The 17,010-nt window shown below is 39.0% G+C and overlaps 1 protein-coding gene across 15 annotated transcripts in view; it reads right to left on the bottom strand.

Moving 5' to 3' along the window:
- Window positions 1–17,010, bottom strand: part of USP32 (ubiquitin specific peptidase 32) — a 147,251-nt gene that overhangs the window by 35,151 nt on the left and 95,090 nt on the right. For 6 of the 15 annotated variants that reach the window (XM_042857885.2, XM_042857888.2, XM_008178815.4 and 3 more), the window contains exons 10-16: window positions 14,491–14,574; window positions 10,747–10,808; window positions 10,504–10,606; window positions 7,217–7,409; window positions 5,398–5,573; window positions 4,420–4,560; window positions 701–860 (exon numbers count right to left, since the gene is read on the bottom strand). In XM_042857885.2, coding sequence (XP_042713819.2) covers window positions 701–860; window positions 4,420–4,560; window positions 5,398–5,573; window positions 7,217–7,409; window positions 10,504–10,606; window positions 10,747–10,808; window positions 14,491–14,574 — 919 coding nt within the window. The remainder of the gene's footprint in view (window positions 1–700; window positions 861–4,419; window positions 4,561–5,397; window positions 5,574–7,216; window positions 7,410–10,503; window positions 10,607–10,746; window positions 10,809–14,490; window positions 14,575–17,010) is intronic. The other 9 variants (XM_042857887.2, XM_005298807.5, XM_065573116.1 and 6 more) reach the window with 3 other exon arrangements.

Here is a 17,010-nt window from a genome sequence, read left to right as displayed (position 1 = left end):
TGAAACTAAAGGCTACACGCTTGGGGTCGAGGACCAGTGTAATCTTAAAATGAGAATAGAGATGGTAATTATGGGGTGTTAGCAGAAATCTAGATTTTCCCCTAATCTCATCTGTATGTATTTCCATCCTCTTGCACAAATGTAGCCTATGTTTGCAAATTGTATCAAGTAGAAGACTTCACATTTCACTTGCCCAATCACTTCTTATCAAGTGTTAAATGTGTGTGTTAGAGACTAACTACCTGGTTAACTCAGAACCAGTCATAGTTCACTATGAAGTGTGAACCAGCAGCTGGATGAATACCGCTGATTTATTACAGTGTAGTATTGTATGTTAGGGGCCTATCTAAAATAAATTCAGATATAAATATTCTCTAACTACACAGACTGCAGATGAGGAAAATAAGATGGCCTTCCCCAGCTGTTTGTTTTAAGCAGTGCTCATTTTCCACTCTCACATCACCAATCTGAAATGTGTTTAATAACTACGCAAGTGAACTCACTTAAAAACTGAAAATGCCCTTAGTCTCTCTCCTTTGCGCAAGATCTTGCTAAAAGCTCTTTGAGTGATTGGTAAAACTTTATTCTGCTTTACGATCGATTAGGAGATGTATAAGCACAGTGGCAGCAAGCGTCTATTGACCTGGGTCTCGCTTTTTAGAAACTGCACAGTTGTGTTCTTGCTGCATTCTTAAGTTACCTCTAGGTAAATGATGAGGAAACATTCTCAGGCTCATCATACCCATATTCACCCAGATGTTCGATTGTTGCGTTCGAGTGGCAGGTTGCTGTCTCAGAAAGAGCAGATAGCGAGGAAATAACTCTAGCTCAGCGACGCCAGTTTTGCTGTTTTTGATCACCTAGTGAAGACATTTAAAGAAAATTTCAGAGACTTCCCTTCTGAGTCTTCAGGAAGTCTAAAATGAACCTCTGTAGGGGGCAGATGCGATCTGAGGCCTGGGAGAGCAAAGGACCATACTGAAAATGTGTCAGACAAGAATGGACTTTTGGGACAATATGTCTTCAGTGAATTTCCTGGGGAGGTTAATGCAAAAACTCAGCCTTTGGAAGCTACTCCCTGAGAAGTGGGTCATTGTCTGCTGATTACCTGTTTCCTAGAGATGAGATCAAAGTCCCAAGCGATACAAAGAAACAGCTGAACTGACCACCCTACGTTCTGGTTCTGAATCTGAGACAAGTTATGAACTTGAAAAATCCAGTTGTGGGTTTTGAAGAACCGTCACCAACCAGAGCCCGAGGTTAGAGTTGGGGATGACCTCTGCTAAAGCTTTTTATCATGTGTGTACGTTCTTTTATTGTTTTAATATGTTTTCAACTTAAGAATAAACATGCTTGGTTAGAAGCAATGTGTTAACTTGTAACTGCACTGATCACAGCTTCTAGAGAGAGCAAACCACATATGCTGGCCTTTTAGAAAGTCTGGCTTGCTGGGCATATCACAGCGTAGGCAGGGAACTGTGCAGCCTTAAAGAACACCTGGACAGGAGGAAGTGAGATGAGGGTCTTTGCACAAGAGAGGTGATGGCTGGGAGCTGGAAACCTTTAAGTGGGTGCCCTTAAGTGACCACGGAAGGGGAGTACAGGGGCAGTTACCCTGAAACCGTGACAGACGGCTCTTCAAACATTGCAGTGAAATGCTCAAGTATGTTAGTTTGCGTTGTGTGTAAAATGCTGAGGCCTTTTCTAAACTACAAGAGGTGTTTGTTTCCATGGAGATTGTGTGTGAGGAGGACAACAGAAGTCAATATGGTTGTACTGTAAAATAACTGCTACCATCATAGATCATCAGACAATTGTATAAACTCCTACAACCAACCCTTCTCACCAGCCGTAATACTGACTGAGTATTTAAAAAAACATCCTAAAGAAAACAGTTTAACAATCTGGTCAGAAACAAAACATTTAAAATACTGAGGATTATTGTACATAGTTGCTTTCATCTAAATGGCCCCCCAAACGCTATGAAGTTTACTAAATCAAGTGTACACTATACACAAACAGTCCTTGAATTATAAGATTCTATCTGACCAGCAGGGTGAGCAATACTGAATTCCTATAAAAGAAAACTTGAAGGACAGGTGTCATTTTAAGGCTCCAGGGCTGCACAGGATTCATGTCACCCACGAAATACAGTCACCTCTTGTGGCGAAAACTAGTACTGGTTAAGCAATGCACAGCAATGTTGCACAAGAGTTCAGAACCGGTAGTGACAAACCGTGTATCCAACTGAAGTGGGAGGGCAGATTTTTAGATGTGGACTTCACAGAATCATGGAATTTGGGCGGGAGACAGGTTCACATCTCTGCTCTTGCACAAAAGCACTAAGGAACTTCTAACTCCAGGGTCCTGAGGTCAATTTTATGTCTTCTACAAAAAGAGGAACTACAGCAACAGAATGCCCTTTCCAATGCTTTTAGCTTCAGTTTCACTGACAGTTGAGCACTTGGCTTTGAAACCCTTCCTCTTAAATTGATCTAGTATAGTCCACATGTCTGACTAGAAGTGACTTAAAGATCGCTGTAAGGAACCTGCAATGTCAACAGAATTGAAAGAAAGTTTCAAATTCCTTCACATTAATAAATCTTGCTTAATTTCTCTTGATCTTGCTTTAATCAGTTTTTGATACATGCAGATTAATAATTCATGTATGCCATAGTTAGGCTGCATAATACAGCTCTAACAGTATGAGCTGTTAAAAGTCATTTGTAATGCCATATATATATTTACTGTGCAGTAGCTAAAGGAGACAATTGTATATTTTAACAGTAAATATCCTCATTATTCACTTCTGTTTCAGAATAGCTCTGAATACTCTGGCTGTGTAGCTATTGCTAAGAAATCACTCAGTAGGATAACAAGAGATGTCAACATAATCCACTTATACTCCATTCTATCTACGGTAGGCAGTTTTTGATAGCATGGGGCTGGATTTGAGGACCCAGGAGGTCCCTTCCAGTCCTATGTCCCTATCTACATTTGAAAGTAAAAGTGACCTTAAGATACAAGGCAGAATTTAATTGTTTAGAAACTGCCATGTTTGAATATAGTAAATGCCACTGATATTTGCAAACACATCTTCACTTTCTCCTCCGTTTAAGATTACATTTGGAAAACATTTAAAAAACAGATACAGGAGCATCTTGCTGATTAAGAGACCCATTACTAAGTAACAAGCTTTCTACTGCAAGTTAGTAAGTGAACATATGCCATAAGAATTCCATGAGCACTGATTCATCGTGACACCAATTCATAAAAGACATCTTGTTGTTTTCATCTGGAGAAAGAGTACCTTAGGTTTAATCATTTATAATGCTTCTTAATAATCATACTATAGTATGTTTGTAAAGGTAAACTGCCTAAGTAATGTGAAAGCTCACTACAGCCCTCCTCTATCAAGTCTTTGCTGAGAAACGGCTGTGCTATCAGGCTTGATGGAAGAATGACTGGGGTTGTACATTAGGAAGAGGGAGAATTAAGACAAGTAAAATTTGTAATGGTTGTTAATTTAAAATAAATAGGCAATTGTTGTTCAGTAAGAATAAACATTAATGGAACAAAGCAACTTCTACAATGTTAGCAGCTAAAATGGCACAAAAGAAATAGAAGAGCTGATAGTGAACACTGGGTACAGGATCTGTTCAAAATATGAAGCATTATTTATATTGCACCAGCACCTAATGGCTCCAGTGAGGATTTAGAATCAGACTCTACGACACACACAAAACAGTAGCAATTTGGGCAGGTGCTATCTAAAAAATAGGTGGTTTATTCTTAATTTTAATTAGATTTCATATAAAACCTGACATTCAGATTTTCACGTTGCATAATACTGTGAACATTCACAGGAACAAAAGAAAATCAGGAGTATGACATATATTTGCTGTGTCACTGTTGACAAGAACCGCGTGATTGCATCAGCTGGCTAACAAGGATCACAAACTCTTCAAGGCAGGGGCCATGTGTTCCCAGGCATCTTACAGTGCGTACCACAGTGGGGCCTCATAACTCCAATTAGGATTTTTTGGGTGCTGCAGCAATATAAAACATCCCCAGGAGAGCTAACTGTAGACAACATGGATCACTGTAGAGAAGGCAGGTGGAGCCTCTGGAGTGAGAACAGCTTACACCCATCTCCCATTTCACCTCCCCTTGAAATAACTTATGGAAAGATAATTATAGCTATAGATTGGCTGACGGAAGCAAAGTTGAAATGCAGAGAAAATCTAGAGGGAATAACACTTCAGATTAACTCTGAAACCGTTCTTTAACCAATGAACATTGTGAGACTTGCTCCAGAGGGGTAGATCAATAAGTGGATGTTTAGGCACAGAAAGGATTGTTAGCATACATGACTTCAGAGTCTGTCCCAAATAAACAGTGACTATATTCATTACTTACTGGTCTAGGTAATGCCAGGTTTGCCCCATACCAGTGGTAAAGGGCTCTCCATACTGGTTCTGGTACCATTTTATAATCCCTCCCTTCAATCAGATGTGGAGATCGTTTCAATCGTCCGCCTTCCAGTGTTAATGTTGCAGCCTTTAAACAAAAAAGGGTAGTGGCAGGTCTTAAATGGAGAAAATAGCGCACAGCTGCAAAGATTTCAGTTCATGAATACTAGAACATGTTTTAATTATTTAAATATGCTAGCAAGTGGCAATTACCACCTGTTTTTCATACTGGAAGAAAGTATTTAATGTAACAATTATGTTTCATTTTTACTATTAAATACTTCTCTAAAAGGGACAAGATAACATTCCTATTTCCCCCCATTTTTTTACTACTATCATCAGGTTATTATTATTAATGTTTCAACATTTATACTGTTAACTGTTTGCATTTCACTCAACTTGAACAGTGAAACTAGGCTGGTCAGTATAATTTTCAATTTATACTCAACTTTACTTTCTGGTTCATGTGCACAAGTGCAACAGCATTACATTTGCGTTGATAATGGTGCAAGGACATGTTTAAATGCAAAAGTGTTTTCAATATAATTTTTAAAAGGTTATTTTTATAAAAATATTTCCACCTGTTTTACTATACTTTGGAAAGCCACTTAAACACAGTTGCACCTTTTCCCTCCTGGAAACTATTTCACAATAGCCCTTTTAAATAAAAAGCAAAATAATTTCTGTAGTAAAAGTCAGAACACTGATTACTACACCGCAAATGGTAGACAATACTAAATTTTTTGTTCTGTGGCTAACAAAATTGTGCCAAGCAATATTAAACTAGAAATTAAACGATAATTGAGTGCTAGTTTTGTCCTGTTGCCTAATTATCTAAATAATAAATTAAGTTTTTACAGCTAGAAAATTGAGATAAAGATTTATAAAACATTTTCCTGAATTTCCATAGGTCAGTCACACTCACCTTCACTGGTTCTTGTGTTACTAGTGGTTGGTTATCAATAGCTCCTGGTCTTTGTGGAGTAAGTTGTAGCAATATATTTCCACTGGATCCAAGCAAACACTGATTATTATTGTCCGAAGTGTTATGCTGCCTAGCAAAACACATATCGGCTGCTGGAGTGCTAGAGTAAAGAAAACCTGTAGAAGAAATGAGTAATGTGTCTCAATTTTAGTTTAAGTTATATCCCATAAACATGAGCATAACAATTAGAAAATAAGGATAAACTTCTGTGGTAAGATTGTGGGAAAAGTTTCCCTCAAATAGTACTTGAATTGCACCAAAAATATATAAATGGATCCAGATAACAGAGCACAAAACATGCATCTGTATCTGAAAATAGGGACTTGAGTGTAAGATAACTGTATTCCCAAATTAATATTTGAGCATACAAATACCAATTTCTGGGCACAGTAGCCGGCAGTTGGTATGCTGTTACCTAGTTGTGTGTATGGTAACTGATATCTGTGTATCACAATTTATCCCTGTGCATAAAGAGTAATAGAGACATGCACTGTAATGCTGTTACATTCATGGTCCCGGACAAGGCAAGTGCCTGTATTCATACAGAACCACCTACTGGCTGAATAATGCAATATAGAAATGAGGCCTGGCTTCTGGGCTCACTATCAGAAGCAAGCAGTTGGCTTTATTAACTGTGAAAAATACAGCTGTGGGTGGCTCCAGCATGAGGAAAAAGGTAGGTTGTTCTGGTCCAGAGAATACAGTATATGTAACCATCCTATTCTTGAATACCAAAATAAAATTCAGTTAGCTTTCAAGAAAGAAAATCTGATTTGAGCATTGGCCTGCTAAACCCAAGGTCGTGAGTTCAATCCTTGAGGGGGCCATTTAGGGAACTGGGGTTTAAAAATAAATAAATAAATAAAAACTGTCTGGGGATTTGTCCTGCTTTGAGCAGGGGGGTTGGACTAGATGATCTCCTGAGGTCCCTTCCAACCCTGATATTCTATGATTGAGTTTCAAATTCTGTCAAGATTTTGCTACCAACAAGATGGCAGAATTTTTTCTGCAGCTGGATTGGTAACATTGAAGTGGGGAGAAAGAAGAGGACAATAGGTTACTCTGAGATGGTCCCTAAAAAAGTAAGAGTAGAGCATCACTTTGAGTGATTGTTTGATTAGCTGGAGTTAAGTAGTGGGGAAGGACTTGAGGTATACAGCTTCCCCGGGCTTTTAAAGAGTCAGTTTGGCTTGGGAGCTGGCACAAGGTCGCACTAGCCTGAAAAGATTTTGTTCAAGCTAGACAAAGGCTTATCCTAACTCTGGAGATTTTTACTTTAGCGGGGAGACATATTTTTATGATATTGCTACAGGAATTTTTGTAACCAATTATTTCAGTTCCTACAGAACCTAAAATTAAGATATACATTGTCCTACATTTTTAATGCCCCTGAGTCTTTTTCTGCTCCTTTCCCCTTCACAGGGAAAGTGATCTGAGGGCAGATCATTGCGTGATGACTGACAGAACTTTATGGGAAACGGAAAAAATTATTTTGGAAAATTACCATGATGGGATGATGATGAAAACAATGTTGAGCATAATTAATAGCATATAGGGAGAAATGTGTTGTTTAAGTAATCCTGTCCTCTTTTACCTGCCAAATAGACTCAAATGCACGATTACACCAACAGTCCAAACCTAGCTCATTTTTTTAACTTCAATCTTGCTACCTTTTAGTCTGGAGGAATCCATATAATATTCAGATCACTCGAGACTCATCCTAGATTAAACCTCTATGGGAACAAGATTTTATGCTTACTGCTGTTAGTAGTCTCTGAGGCTTCTGATGCAGTAGAAATATTATCTGAAAACTTTTCTTCTGTGACAGAGAAGTAATTTAGACCTCCTGTTTTGTCTTCTATCTGTTCTGATGTATGGATTGCAGCAGCTACGAGTGAATTCTTACCTCCACTCAAGACAGATGAAGGTTCTATCACAACAGGGTTAGCATCCTATAATTGTTAGAGAAAGAGAAAGGTGAACTATTGGCCAACCTAAAACTGGAAATTTAAAATCACTCATGTACAGAGTTAATACACCGGCATACATTGTACCAACATTACTTTTAAGGATCTCAAAATGTTCTATAAAAAGATATTTTCCCATCTACAGCATGAGGATAACAGCTATTCACCATCCAAATCACCAGAATAAGTATTTATATACTATATTGATGCATGTTACAGACAACTATAAAACAGATAAGATTGCTTTGTTCAGTCTAAGAATCTGGAAATGGCATGTTTTAAGTAGCTACAGTTATCTGCTATAAACATTTTAAGATCTAATTGATAATTGGTTGTAGAAGTCGTCTCTATTGGAGGGGTTGGGGAGCTTGGAATAAATGTAGGGCTTCTGAAAGTGAACAGCTAAGTCCATTGGGCTGAGCAGGCATGGCATGAGTTATGCATACTTTCCTCACACCTATAGCTGGGCAGGAAACGGTTTTCTTTTCCTGTCAACGTTTTCAAGATGAATACATTTTCCTGTTCCACACTGGGACGCACCATAAACATTTCAAAATTTTCCATAAAAAAAGGAGAGACCAGCCAAGAATAGACCATAGCTCAGGGATTAGGAGACATCTGGGATGTGGAAAACGCAGGTTCAAATTCCTACTCTGTTTGAATCCAAGCTCGTCCCCATCTCAGGTGAGCTTCCTAGCCACTGCTGTCTTTAGATGTTTTCCACTTTGAAGGTTCAGTTGAGATTTTCAATTATACTTTAATATCACAAGAGGCTGGGAAAAAGCAACCAGTGAAGGAACAAATTAGAACTATTTTGAGACCATAATGGAGAAATTTGGATAGGAAAAAAGTAGGTTACTATGGCATAGTGTTTCAATTAGCAGCCATGGAAAACTAGGACAAGCCCATAGTTTTATGGCTCTATAATGGATGCACTTTGAGCCTACACTAATTTAACTGTAGATTTTAACTGATACTTGTTCAATACAAATCACTTTACGATTCAATTAGATTTCTGGAAAGGTTGCAAGTGGAGTTGTTTAAATGTATGTTAAATTTTCCTTTAGTACAACTTCCCTACTCTGTGGTAAAAAGCAATCGTTTACAAGAAAAAAACTATGGACTTAATTTTAATTCTCGGTAACAGTTTCAAAATATTAAGTTCACTACGCCTCAGCCCCAGCTGCAAAATGCTCTCCTATCAACCTAGACAACTAAAGAAAATTCTCAGGAAAATGTAACTTCATTCCTTACTTCTCTGCATTAGAGTTAGGCTAAAACTAAAACCATGGACATTACAAAATGCTGCTTCACTAAAAGTTTCAACACCAAGCACTAGGAAAAGACTTTGTGTTAGCTAAACAGAACGATCATGCCTGGTGGCTCAGATATACATCTTTTCAGTGCAAGAATGACATGAAGGTTGGATTCCTTGTCTCGCTCTTTGGAGAAACAGCACTGAAAAGGCAATCTGGCTCACCACTGTGGCAAGGTGAAGGGGAGACCTCATGTCATCCAAAAGCAACACGTCTACCCACTTAAGAAAAAGGTATTGACAAGGTTTGAAAAGAGTCCCATCCAGTTTAGAACAATAATAGCCACAAGAGGAAATCTCCAGAGGTTAGAAAGCAGAAGAAACAATGGGAAATAATCAGAGCTTAAGAGGGCCATGGAATGTCCTTACATCTGCAACAAAAAGAAAATTTATGCAATGGACACTACTGCAACAAGAGTGAAAAAGGAGGCGACCTATTTAAAGTTGCATCTGAACAAGATTTACTTGCAAATTCTTGGCTTGTTTTATAGCAACATCATTGAATAAAGTCAAATGAGCATAAGAAAGTAATAGGTTCAACTGAATAACACTGCCCATGACATAATCCTCCTGTATGTATCTGTAGAGTCCTGTGTAGTTCTTTAATATTTTCTTTACATGGCAGCAAAGTACAGATGCATGTAAGCCTCTATGTTGTATAGAGAATCTCACAAGTGCTGGAGTTAAGCAAGGTATTAGGTATAAAATCCTATATGCCTTTGAATAAATCACACTATAGCAAGGATCAAATTACTCCGTGTGTCAAGCAAGCCAAAATGTGCATTAAGTCAACATTTGTCCAACTCGTCATGTATGAACAACAACTGTAATTAAATCACTCATTAACAGTGCACACTTTCAAATCTTTGGACTATCTTTGCATTTATAAAGCAAGTCATTTTTATTTATATGACATCCTCTTCTAACTATTAATATACCTCCTCTTCTGAGGATCAACTTATTTCACTTAGTTTTCTCCATTTGTGGTTGAGTGAATTGCTAATAATTTTTATTCTGGTCTCAAACAAGTCTTAAGTAGATTCGCCCCCTCCCCTATGTGTATCAAGCTGGCCAAGATGGTCTCATTTATATGCTTTTATGGTAAAGTCTTCAAGGAACATAGCCTCACTTCAATTCACTTTCATTAGGTTTTGGTAACGTACCCTTTAAAAAACAAACAAAACAAAACAAAAACACCACACCATGTACTCTGGCTACTTCTCCTTTTCCATCATTGCTGTTTATCAGGATATTCGTATATAAATCAAACTCCCCCTCAGTTCATTTAGAAAAGGCACAATGAATTATTTGTGACACACACACACACACACACACACACACACACACACACACACACACACACACAAATCACATCCATTATTAGAATTAGTTATGTTAAAAGCCAACTGGGTTCTGAGATCACCAAATAAATCAGACAGAACAAGGAGGCTGCGTATTGGCAAGTGGATTCTTATTGGACAACTACCTTAAAAAGCTGCAACGATGGGAAAGAAAATGCAGAATAAGTATGACAGCCTGATGGGGTCTGAGTGAAAAGTTTAGTATGCAACAGCGATTCTCTAAATCAATTTGTTTCCTCTAATGGATGAGGGATATTTAATTTCTAGCATTCTTTTTTATTTACTCATTGGTTAATTGATTAAGCAATCATTTGCTCTTCCTTTCCTGTTTTATCAACACATGCACAAACGGAACATCAAATGTTGAAATCTCACTGTTAACATGAACTACTGCCAAACTTACATATTTGACATATTCTTTCCATTGCTGCCACCATTGCATTGCGATGAGAAACCAGTTGTGCCCTGGCTGGAGACCATATCTGCTTTCCCGTTCTAACCAACCCCTAGATACAAGAATTAAGAAAACAATACAATCAAAGACATTACTTGAAACATGGCAGTTAAAAAAAAAAAAAAAGCCAAGTACTAAAATGGTGGTTAATGTGGAAACATATAAAAACATTTTTTTCAATAAAATGCATACCTAATAATTTGTCCTTCCTCTTCTGGGGTAGCAGGTCTTAAACCCAGAACTATATGGCACACCTAGAGAGAGAGAGAGAGAGAGAGAGAGAGAGAGAGAAGGCAAATCTTACCAAGAAGATGTAAGACTGTCAATGAGACAGCAGGTAAAAAGTAATAAGGGCATCTTCCACACAGAGACATCTTACAGAAACACAAGATTCAGAGCCAAGGGTATTTTTTATGTGGTTTTAGCCAAGCAAGTCATATATTCAACTCCCAAATTTACAGGATCCTATTTGTACTATTTAGTTGAAGGTAAACCCCAACTTGGATGCCCAAGGCAGAAATTAAAAGGAAGGGTTAACTACAATTTTTTTTAAAACGGCTCTCTCCTGACATTGCTCTACAGAAGGAAAAACACTGAGGTTCCAATCATCAACTACAGTAACATTTACCCCTAAACTATAACCAATTTTAATAAACGAATCCAACCCAACTCCTGACAAAGGAAAAGAAGACAGCTGGGTAATACAGTATTTAGCTTAGCACTTTTATAGGTCTTTTCCTCTGGTGATCTGAAATTGCTTTAGAAAGGAGGGCAAATATCATTATCTCTATTTTGCACATGAGGAAACTGAGGACTTGCCCAAGGCCATTCAGTGACAGAGCCAGAATTAGAATCCATGCCTCCAATTCCCCACCCAGTGACTGGTGAGGGCTTTAGAAAGGGGTGGCCACCCTGCTCCAAAGAAAGTTCACACTATTTGCACTTTATCCCACGACTTGTATATGTTTTAGTTGGAAACAACAAAAATGTAAGCCTCAACCTAAGCTTTCTATCTAAGCTTGCCCGCATTTAAGGTTTCCCTGTAGAAACATCTATATTCCTAGAGCTCCCTTCCATTTATGAATCAATCCCACCTCCCTGAGTAAAAGACAATCCCTGCCCCCAAAGAACTTACAGTCTAAAACAGACAAGAGACAGGATGGGGGAAAGTGGTAGAACCTACAGCAGAATGAACAACTTGAAACTTCACGTTAGTTCCACTATTATTATTTTTTAGGTGGATTTGTTTGGTAGGAATAAGCTGAAGTGGAAAGAAAAGTGAAAGGAGAGAGGACATTGAAGGGAAGTGGAGTGCAGGGACAGGGCAGGGGAAAAGGTTCCCCTCTGCAGTTCAGCCTTCCCTTAGGCCACCTGACCTGGAGAGGGATGTTGGTGTTAGTTTCCCCAGAGTGGAGGGTTCCCTCTGCATCCATGGGTGTGGTGGGGGAGGGATGGCTCTAGCTGGACCTTATTTTACCCTTTCCTCCTAGTGAAGCAGTCCCTGATTTGGCTACTTCTGTACCTGCTCCTATAGGTTGGAACCTCTCTGCAGTTGCTCCCCAATACCACATGGGGAAAGAGACCATAATAATAAAATAATAAATAATATATGGAGATATACCTATCTCATAGAACTGGAAGGGACCCTGAAAGGTCATCGAGTACAGCCCCCTGCCTTCACTAGCAGAACCAAGTACTGATTTTGCCCCAGATCCCTAAGTGGCCCCCTCAAGGATTGAACTCACAACCCTGGGTTTAGCAGGCCAATGCTCAAACCACTGAGCTATCTCCCACCTGAGTCCTACTTTCCCCAGAGTGGGGGGGCGGGGGAAGAGAGGGTGGGTCCTTCCCAATAAACTGTTCAGTCTTTGAGCCAGTTTCCAGACTGGTTGCTCCTCATTACATGTTTTATAGCCTCTTTTCATGTGTCTTTTGAAGCTATCAATTTGAATCTCAGCTGGAGATGTCTAATGATTGGTGGAGCAACTGATTTAAATTGATATTACAGTGTGAGAGCTGGTATTCTAATAATCTGAACAAAAGAAAGGTCATTAGCTGCTGGGAAGTGACAGATTTCCCAACAACTATAACACAGCTGGCTCTGATGTTAGTTTTTTTTTTTTTTTTTAAACTAATGCTATTGTGTACTAGCATCAACTTCTTCAAATTAAGCCACCCCTGCTGTTATCAAACCAATTTGTTGAAAGGCTTGATTTAAAGTAATGAAGACTAAATAAATAACAAATACTTCACACTTTCATAGCACTTTTCATATGTACAGCCCAAGGTCTTCACTAAGCATTATCACCATTTTACAGATGGGGAGCTGAGGCACAGAGAAGTTAAGTGACTGCACAAATACTTCAGTGGCAGAATTAGTGCCCTCGTCCCCTTCTAATGTCTTGTGCAGTGAGCATGCTGGGCTGAAGATTGCTGCTTAGATAGTAAGAGCTTGGGGGGGTCCTACTTTTAGTGGATTCATGAAGAGAGCACGAGGAGGCATGAAAACTAAACTAAAAATATCCTTACGAGAATGAGAGTTCTAAACACTTACTGAAGAACAAATACATCAACTAACCCATCACTAGAGATCACTTAGCTTGCCAAGAGTTATTAATTTTAGCTCTGGTATACACATATATGTATTAGCAAAAAGAACAGGAGTACTTGTGGCACCTTAGAGACTAACAAATTTAAATTTGTTAAATTTAACACAGCTGCTACTCTGAAACATATATGTATTAGTTATTAGTTAAGCATTGATAGTATGTTAGTGCTGTTCAGGCCATAAAAATAAAGACATCTGACCCTGAGGAGATTACAAGGCAAGAAAGAGCTAAAATGTACTATAGCTAATTCTACAACATTTATTTAGAAAACAATCTTCCTAGATTTAATTCTTTTTACCAATGAATACATTTGATGGCTTCCAAAAATGGAGATTGCAACACTTCCACCCCCACCCAAATTTTGGCAGAAGTATCATCACAACAAAATTTAAAGTTGCTTTGGAATGAATATATACATAAGAGATCTTGAAGAAAGGGCTGGCTCAGTAGCCTAGGGCTTGGGAGGAATCTGAAATCTTCTCTTTTTCTTTGCTGCACCCATGATAACTGCCTCCACACACTCAGCCCCTTTGGGAAGGAACATGCCTCTGTTCAACTCTGACCGTGCAGCTGATTAAGGAACTACACTTACAGGGAGCTACATTAGGGCAATTCCTCAGAGCTCCATTAGGGAAGATAACTTCTTTATCCACCTCTCAGGACAAAAAGTTCAATGGAAAACAGGCAGGGAATAAACGACAAAGATGAAAACAATCTTTGGGGTTTACATTTTACACAAGATGAGCCAACCTTGAAATGTGGCTGTGCTAAGCTTTTGAAATTGGGCCTGAATTGGATTTTAAAAATTCAATATACATTCGATCCCAAGCTTCTGAATTCCAGGTTTACCTGCACTGTGAAAGGGATGTGATATCATCTCTCTGTGCACTCTTAATATCTATTCATCAATAAAAGGCTATTTAGTGAATGTCTACAGAGCATGGTTAAAAAAAAAAGAAAGGGATTGTAAGCTGCAGGGGCAGCCTCTCTCATTTCCTGTATCGCTTTTTAGGGAAGATTTGGATCACCACCACTTTTAATGGGGAATGTAACTACTGTTACACTTTAAATTTCTTTCCATTTTATGTACCGTGTACGCCATTTTTAACAGCTTGTGCTTCAGGCATCTCACACTTAAGTGAATAATAAGCAAGTACAGCATCATTCAGTCAAGGTAATGCACTCGTACAAAAAACACACTTTATTCAAACAGACAAAACTGTACATGAGTTGACACAAATGCTGATGCTGCACTTTGTGACTGCAAAAAGAAAAGCTGATGAGTGAATTACCATATTGTTAAGGTTTAAATTTGCACTAAATGTACCTGAAAAAGTAGATTTAAAAATTCATTGGCAAGAGCACTCTTCACACTCCAGATCTGATAGTCTTCCAGAGTGAGGTGTCCAAGCTAAGTTAAAAAGAGGGGAAGGGAAATAATGAGCATTACTAAGTTTACCTCATTTCTATGTAAACTGTACATAAACCCCTCAGACAGAACAGGAAAAGTAAGTGTCTGGGAAAGGATTAGCATACATCATTACTGCTATAAAACTTCATCTGAGACAACGATAATGAAATTAAATCCAGATACCAGTTTTAGCTTATCTTAGTCAAAGCACATGAATGTCCCAAAAGAACTACACGGCATTGAACCTACACAGAACGAACCATGCAAAGGTACCAATCTTTGTTCCTGCAACATAAAACAATTTAGTTCCCAGTATCCATCGTAAACACGCTTTCTCAAGCCGTGACCAAAACTGCATTGAAGGATCCAGATGAATGGTCAGGACACCCATTTTGCAGGATACAAAGTCACACCGAAAGTATGACTGCACAGAGGTCAACTGCAGGTTTAGCGTCTAATTGTTTTAAGATTCTAAAGCAGATTTTTTCAATAATGTTCTTATCTTAATTTACAATCTGCACTAAAAAAAGATGATGACATGAAAGTAGCTCTTAGGAGTTTACAAAAAGCACTGCTCGTTTTAAATCCATGTATGTCCAACTTGACATACTGAGTTCTGTATTAAATTGATCCTAATAACAAACCTTTAAATCAAAATATAGATCTTTACATGGCAAAATAGCAGAATTTTCCTCATGTCTGATTATTTCATACACATTTAAAGGAGAAAATAATGCAATTCCTTCTTGAGTGTCAGGCTGACTGGGGCTCTGGAATCATGTCTCATCTTCAGAGCGCTTCCTAGCATCCAGGTGCAATGTTGAAGGGGTTCTCTTAGTTGGGCTGTGACAAATAACTCAGACTATCTTTTGCCTGGGACTAGTTATCCTCTTCCTCCGAGCCGGGGCTCTCCCCCCTCAGCCATCTTCCTGATGCGGGACTGGTTCTCACTTTAGGGTAGTCTGTCTTATCCCTCCTTTAAACCTTGTCTTATCCCTCCCTTCATCCTCTCTCTCTAGGGCTGGGAGTTATGTTCTAGCTTGTGACTGTATGGATCTCCTCCTCCAAACAGGAGTCCTCCCTCAGCTCTGTCTCTGGAGATGGAGTTGTATCTCAGGCTTCCTTCCTTAGGGCAATCGGTCTTGTCCCTGATTCAAGCAGAAGTTCCCCCTCCACCCTCTTCCTGTGACTAGGGTTATGCTCCAGGCCTTTTTGGCTCAGGTTAGTCAGTCCTACCCTCCTTCAAGCAGGACATTCCCCCTTAGCCCTCTTTCTGAAACTAAAGTTATGTCTCAGGCTTTGGGTTAATTAGTTTTATCCTCCTTCAAGCAGGACTTTCCCCTTCCAGACCTCTTTCTCGAGTTAAGCTTGTGTCTTAAGTTAGCTGCAAGGCTTTTACCAATTCCCTTCAGCTGAACATCCTTTCCAGTTAGCTTTCCACTCTGGAGGGTTCAACAGTGTCTGCCCTGCAGTGAGGGAGCAGGCAGCCTTTATACTGTTCCCCTTACCCCACCTCCTTCCCAACTGGTTGGGTGAGAGGGGAGCCTTGTCCCGCCCAATCTGCAAGGCTCCTGGTCCCATGCTCTTAAAAGGTACAGCAACAAGATTCCCTCTCCAAGCACTATTCATTCCTGGGGCTGCTTCCACCCTATGCCTGTCCCCCGTAAGTCTCTCTATATCCTCCCACTGGACCTTTCAAACCCTCAAAGGGCCACGCCAGGTTGTAGGGTGGGCTGACCAGTAAGAGTTACTGCCTTTGATGGGAGACTACCCTATCAAAGAATCTAAGTGCTACATTCAAAAAGTACACTGCCATTTTGTAATGCTACACAGTTCTGCTTTGTTTTTTTCTCCCCTAAGCCTTTACTGTCAGTAACATTAATAAAGCTTCCTTTTTATGTCAAAATGCTTCGAGCAAAGGTCAAGATGTAATACAGCTTTGCAAATGTCAGCTACACCAACTATATTTTAACTATTTGGCAACAGCACAAAGCATTGCTGGCCATAGGTGAATATAAAATACACCCAAGTCAAGAGATCAACAAGAATCCAGATTATAAATATAAACAAGAAATGATAAAGTAGTGTAGTTTGACATTGCCCAGCTCTATTAAACTTTCTAATTTTTTTTAACTGCCTGATAAAAGGCTCAATTTGATATTTTCATACTGGAATGCAACTGCATAAATACTTAGTCAGTACTGGTAGTTACTAAATCTTCGGTTACACCGATTTTGTTCACAGTTCAAAGGCAAATTGAGATAATGTGCATAGGAGTTCAATAACTCACCTAATTACTGCAGCAACTGCTTTTTCCAGCACTACTTTCATAATGTATTGGGAGGGTCCATCATTTTACACATCATCTTTGTTAAGATGGTAGGGTCTTTTCCCTTTTACTTAACACTTTGGAAATAGGTCGTCAACATGCTTAGC

This window comes from Chrysemys picta, chromosome 19, assembly GCF_011386835.1.
Source record: "Chrysemys picta bellii isolate R12L10 chromosome 19, ASM1138683v2, whole genome shotgun sequence".
NCBI classification, from domain to species: Eukaryota; Metazoa; Chordata; order Testudines; family Emydidae; genus Chrysemys; species Chrysemys picta.
Note: the sequence above shows the minus strand (reverse complement) of the source record. Positions and strands in the feature narration are given on the sequence as shown.